The sequence below is a fragment of the Littorina saxatilis genome, unplaced genomic scaffold, assembly GCF_037325665.1.
Source record: "Littorina saxatilis isolate snail1 unplaced genomic scaffold, US_GU_Lsax_2.0 scaffold_1387, whole genome shotgun sequence".
In the NCBI taxonomy this organism is placed as follows: domain Eukaryota; kingdom Metazoa; phylum Mollusca; class Gastropoda; order Littorinimorpha; family Littorinidae; genus Littorina; species Littorina saxatilis.
Genome location: NW_027127027.1, coordinates 1 through 5,000, shown reverse-complemented (window position 1 = coordinate 5,000; position 5,000 = coordinate 1). Strand labels below are relative to the sequence as shown.

General features: G+C 39.9%; 1 protein-coding gene and 1 long non-coding RNA gene across 2 annotated transcripts in view; one reads left to right on the top strand and one right to left on the bottom strand.

Moving 5' to 3' along the window:
• LOC138955497 (uncharacterized) overlaps positions 1 to 513 on the top strand; it is a 4,823-nt gene extending 4,310 nt beyond the window's left edge. The window contains exon 2 of the mRNA XM_070327090.1: positions 1 to 513. This exon is cut by the window's left edge and continues 1,839 nt beyond it. Coding sequence (XP_070183191.1) covers positions 1 to 513 — 513 coding nt within the window.
• A 1,494-nt stretch (positions 514 to 2,007) lies between these two features.
• On the bottom strand, positions 2,008 to 3,693 carry LOC138955496 (uncharacterized). Its single transcript, XR_011452252.1, has 2 exons — positions 3,349 to 3,693; positions 2,008 to 2,208 (listed from the first exon to the last, which is right to left on the bottom strand). It is a non-coding gene; the product is annotated as an uncharacterized lncRNA (long non-coding RNA).
• Between the last annotated feature and the right edge of the window lie 1,307 nt (positions 3,694 to 5,000).

The window sequence follows — 5,000 nt, the reverse complement described above, 5'->3', positions numbered from 1 at the left end:
CTTAAACAGGAAGCCCAAAACGTCACAGTGGACAGTTTCCAATCACCCATGTGGCAAGCAGTAAAGAGATGCAAACTTCGAATCGCTAGGATGCTGTATGCTGCAGGTGCATGTTGTAATGAAGAAATCCATGAACTGGTGAATTCAGAATTCATTGGACACAAATTGGAAGAAACAAACCAGCGTGACACCTTGAAGTTTTCGGAAGACTTCTTCAGCCACTTTCATTCGATTTTTGGTTACAAGCCGGATGATGCTAGTGCGTGTTGTCATACAGAAATTCATGAACTGGCAAATTCGAAGTATGTCAGGAAAAGATTAAAAAACGTGTGGAATTACCGTCCCTTCCTGACCTTCCTTAAGCGGGGCTCACACACAGGCGGAGCAAGCGGAGCAGGCTGCTCCGATCCTGCTCCGCTCTCCACCTGCCCTCTCACACACAAGCTCCGGTTCCGGAGCAGGCTGCTCCGATCCTGCTCCGGTAGGGGATTCCCCTATGATATGACGTCGTAGTTTCTCCACTCGCGCAGTCTGATGGGAAATAACCGTGATGTTTACCAAAGGAGACAAAAGTCTTGTCTTTCATCGCAATTACTGAACATATTTCTAAATGGACTCTGTATAAGTCAGTGTGTGTGCGTGTGTGCCAGTGCGTTTTAGAGCTTTTCAGACACAAACTATGTGAGTGTGGGGGTCGGGTGAAGAGAGAGGTGGACTAACAACTGTTGGGACATGTTTTAAGTTTTGGTTCTTTTTTGTTTTATCGAGTTATATCCGAAGCTTCAAAGATGTTGAATGTGTATAGTTACACTAGCTTCCATGGAATCCATTCTTCTTTTTTTTTAGATCTACTACTAACAATCTCTCTTGCAGACGGTTAGACTGTTGCTTTATGTTACGCGCAATATGGCTTTGATTTAGATTTATTTTTTTTCATTTTGTGTGTGGTTTGATTTAGCTTCACTCTACTCAGAAGAAATGTTTTAAACATGATTAACAAAATATTACTTTATGGATGTTTGCAAATAGAAACGTACGTGTGTCAACAGCGCAACAAGTTTCTAAAGAGGACGATATAGAACGCTCATGGCCGGATCGTATCAGGTTGGGGGGGCCCCCAATTGTGTTCGGGGTTCATTAGTTGAGGGCGCTAGGGAGGTCTGGACGTTTTGAAATGTAGATGAGAATATGTGGAATCTAGCTGGCGCGTTCTCCGAATATTTGTCATGATTTATTGATTTTTATTTTATTTTCACCCTTGGAGGAGATACATGTTCAGGCCGGGGGGGGGGGGGGGGGTGACAGGAACCCCCCCTGGATCCGTCCTTGACGCTAGACAAAAAAGTATCTGTGCTGTAGCTTTTTTTATGTTTTATCTCACCCTCATTTTTGAGTCACTTGAGAAAAAGTGACTCTATGTAATCGGTCAGTGTTAGTCTGTCCGGCCGGCCGTCCGGCCGGCCGTCCGTAGACACCACCTTAACGTTGGACTTTTCTCGGAAACTATCAAAGCGATCGGGCTCATATTTTGTTTAGTCGTGACCTCCAATGACCTCTACACTTTAACGATGGTTTCGTTGACCTTTGACCTTTTTCAAGGTCACAGGTCAGCGTCAAAGGAAAAATTAGACATTTTATATCTTTGACAAAGTTCATCGGATGTGATTGAAACTTTGTAGGATTATTCTTTACATCAAAGTATTTACATCTGTAGCCTTTTACGAACGTTATCAGAAAAACAAGGGAGATAACTAGCCTTTTCTGTTCGGCAACACACAACTTAACGTTGGGCTTTTCTCGGAAACTATAAAAGTGACCGGGCTCAAATTTTATGTGAACGTGACTCATTGTGTTGTGAATAGCAATTTCTTCCTGTCCATCTGATGCCTCATATAATATTCAGAACTGCGAAAGTGACTCGATCGAGCGTTTGCTCTTCTTGTTGAATGTTGTTTTCACACACACACACACACACACACACACACACACACTTTTGATCCCATTCCATGTATTGCGAAGACTTTATTCAGGGTTTTAGCTAGTACTTAAACATCCAATTTCAAAGCACAAGTCTGAGCTGAGAATAGATATGCATAAATGTGTGAAATAATGGTGATTTGTGATCAAAACACTTCACAGGGAAGCTTGTTTATATGTCTTATGTATGTGTCTTCCATCGCCCTGGCAACATCAGAACTCCACACCAGCCTGCAAAAGTATAAACATAAAGGGTGACACAAATGAAACAAATGCAGCCCATAAAAATGCTTAATACTTCTTGACCTGTTGACCTAGTTAGTTAATATTTGGCGATTATTAACTATATCTTATGCATGACAAAGGTCAACACAGTGGCGAGTTCACAGGTCAAATGGAGGGGTAATTTGGAACACTTTTGAGTTTTGATCTAGCTGTAATCTTCTTTTTTCAGCACATTTTCAACCAAAAAAAAAAGGACTAAAACATTACGTCTCCAATGAGTTAACAAGATCGTAAGATTTTGTTGATCTTGTCCGAGTGGATTTTGTGTATACAAGTGTTATCTGATAGTTACCTTATTGCTTCATGTGTCATTAACGGTGTAACTGGTTGTCTGAGGGATGCATTGACTAAGATCTCATATATGCTAGATGTCGAAAAACTACTCAAATTACCTGCCCTCGAAAAGGTGGTAACCAAGCTAAAAAAAAGACGCCATAGGAAATTAAGTAGCGTGGAAGGATGGGAGGGTATAAACTATGAGAATTGGGTAAGTATATTAATTATACGAAAATTTATTATTGAAATTTTCATTTAAATTACATAGTTTATACCCTCCAAAACTAACACTCTTAAATTCTTTAATGCTTAAATCGGGTTAATTAGTGTACGGCTCCATATAAAACCCGAAACGGTTGAGTCTATCCCCGAATTCGGATCCTTTTTGGAAAGAGCCCAAAAGACAGACCATTTCACCTACAACATTGTAACTTTTGGTATTGGTCATACCTAAGCTGAAATTAATGTACAGCAAATATACAGTGCAAAATGCCGTTAACGGTCTTGCAGGCAACTCAGTTAGCTATCCTGCCTATGCATCGTCTTCAACCAATAAACACACACACACACACACACACACACACACACACACACACACACACACACACACACACACACACACACACACACGCGCGCGCGCACTAAAGATGAATATTGCATATGCATAATGCAGAAGAAGACAACTTAATCTGATAATCTATAGATGTAGTGACTGGTGCAATATTTAACGAATTTAAAAGGACGACTCTGAAATGTATCATGTGAACCAACTTCTCAATAAACAAAATGAAGACCAGTTTAAAAAGTTACCTGTTTCATTTTGGAATGTTTTTGGTCCCATCACATCTCTGATGTACACTCCATAGACGCACTGTAGTAATAAAAAAAAACTGTTTAAGGAGAAAAAAGATTATGCAGGGAGGAAGAACAGTAAGAACAACAGAATCAGCAGCAACATTCACTAATCTTACTCCACATAACACATAACACTGAATCTCAGTGAAGAGTTAGTGATCCAAATATTTTAATTAAACAGAGAGACACAGAGAGATTGAGAAGGAGACAACAGCTATGTGCATGTGCGTGTGTGTTTGTGTGTGTGTGTGTGTGAGGGGAAATTTAGTCATTGAAAACTAAACACTTTCTACTCTTCAATATCAACAGACATAGACATAAGATTAAGAGCCAAGTATGCATTAGGATTCAGCAAGCTGTATATATACAAGATGTCAACAACCACCACTGATATAGCAGTATCCCTTCCTTATTAGCCCTCAAGCAATCCATTTAGGGAAAGCTGATGACAAGCCCTCTGCTGCCTTTCCGAGCTCTAAAACATCGCAGAACACAACCCTTGGCAGGAGTGTTTATCTTATCGCTCGGCCAGGAAAGAACAAATTTGCAAGCAAGACAAGGAAGAGAAATGAATTTCTGGCTGAAAATGTGCACAGTTAAGAAGTCACACACTGAGTCAGTTTAGTAGAAAGAGACATAGTCAGTACTATCAGGGCTGCTTAATAATAATACACACATTTTAAATCATCAGAATACACTCTCTGCAATCTTCTATACTGATTGCACAAAGAAACATTCAATGCGGAAGAAATCAGTTAAATACTGCTGTTTCCTACATGTCGAACCGGTAGGCTACATAAGAATCACATTACACCGCCAACCGAAAGACCAAACTTGTCAAAGTTTTGTAAGTGAACACTACATCTTACAAGCAACAAAATATGCATGTTAGTGCATTTACACCTCCAGCATACATACAGATTAAACTTATTACGCTTAAAACAATATTTATGCTGTTTTCAAGAGAAAAAAAGTGAGTGTGGTTTAAGCTTTTTGAATATTCCGCGCAAATTTCGATGCTCCGCCTTGCAAGGTCACGGCGGCCGCTAGCTGCTGAAATCTGTGGCACCATGCATAGGCGGTAAAGGCGCCTTCCTGTAACATTTACGTGGTTTTAAGTGTGTTTAACATTTCTCAGTTCCTGGAGCCCTTGCAATGATTATAATGATGACAAGAAGCAGAAGTTTCAAAGTAGTGTTACAAAATGTGGTTGTCTTGAAACAATTAACACAGGGTTTTTTCCATGTTGAGTGCAGCTGAGAATAGTTCTGTGTGAACTCAGTTATGCTGGTCCGCACTGTAACCGAGCCGCTACTGTCGGAACTCGCAATAAAAGATAGGCCTAACCACAAAAAACACAATCGGCACTTTCTTGAAAAATCTTCCTTAATCTATTGGTATATATATGATATTACACTGACTAACCTTTTCATCTAAACCCTAGTTCTTCTTTACGAATGAATGTATTTTCTACTTTTGACGAGAAAAAAAATAAAATGTATTCAGCTAGAGCCTATGCTTTCTTACTGCTGGGTCGGTGTCTGTAGCAGACGATACTTTGCTGCTCTGACAGAGAAACTGAATACAGTATAGACCGTATGTATAAA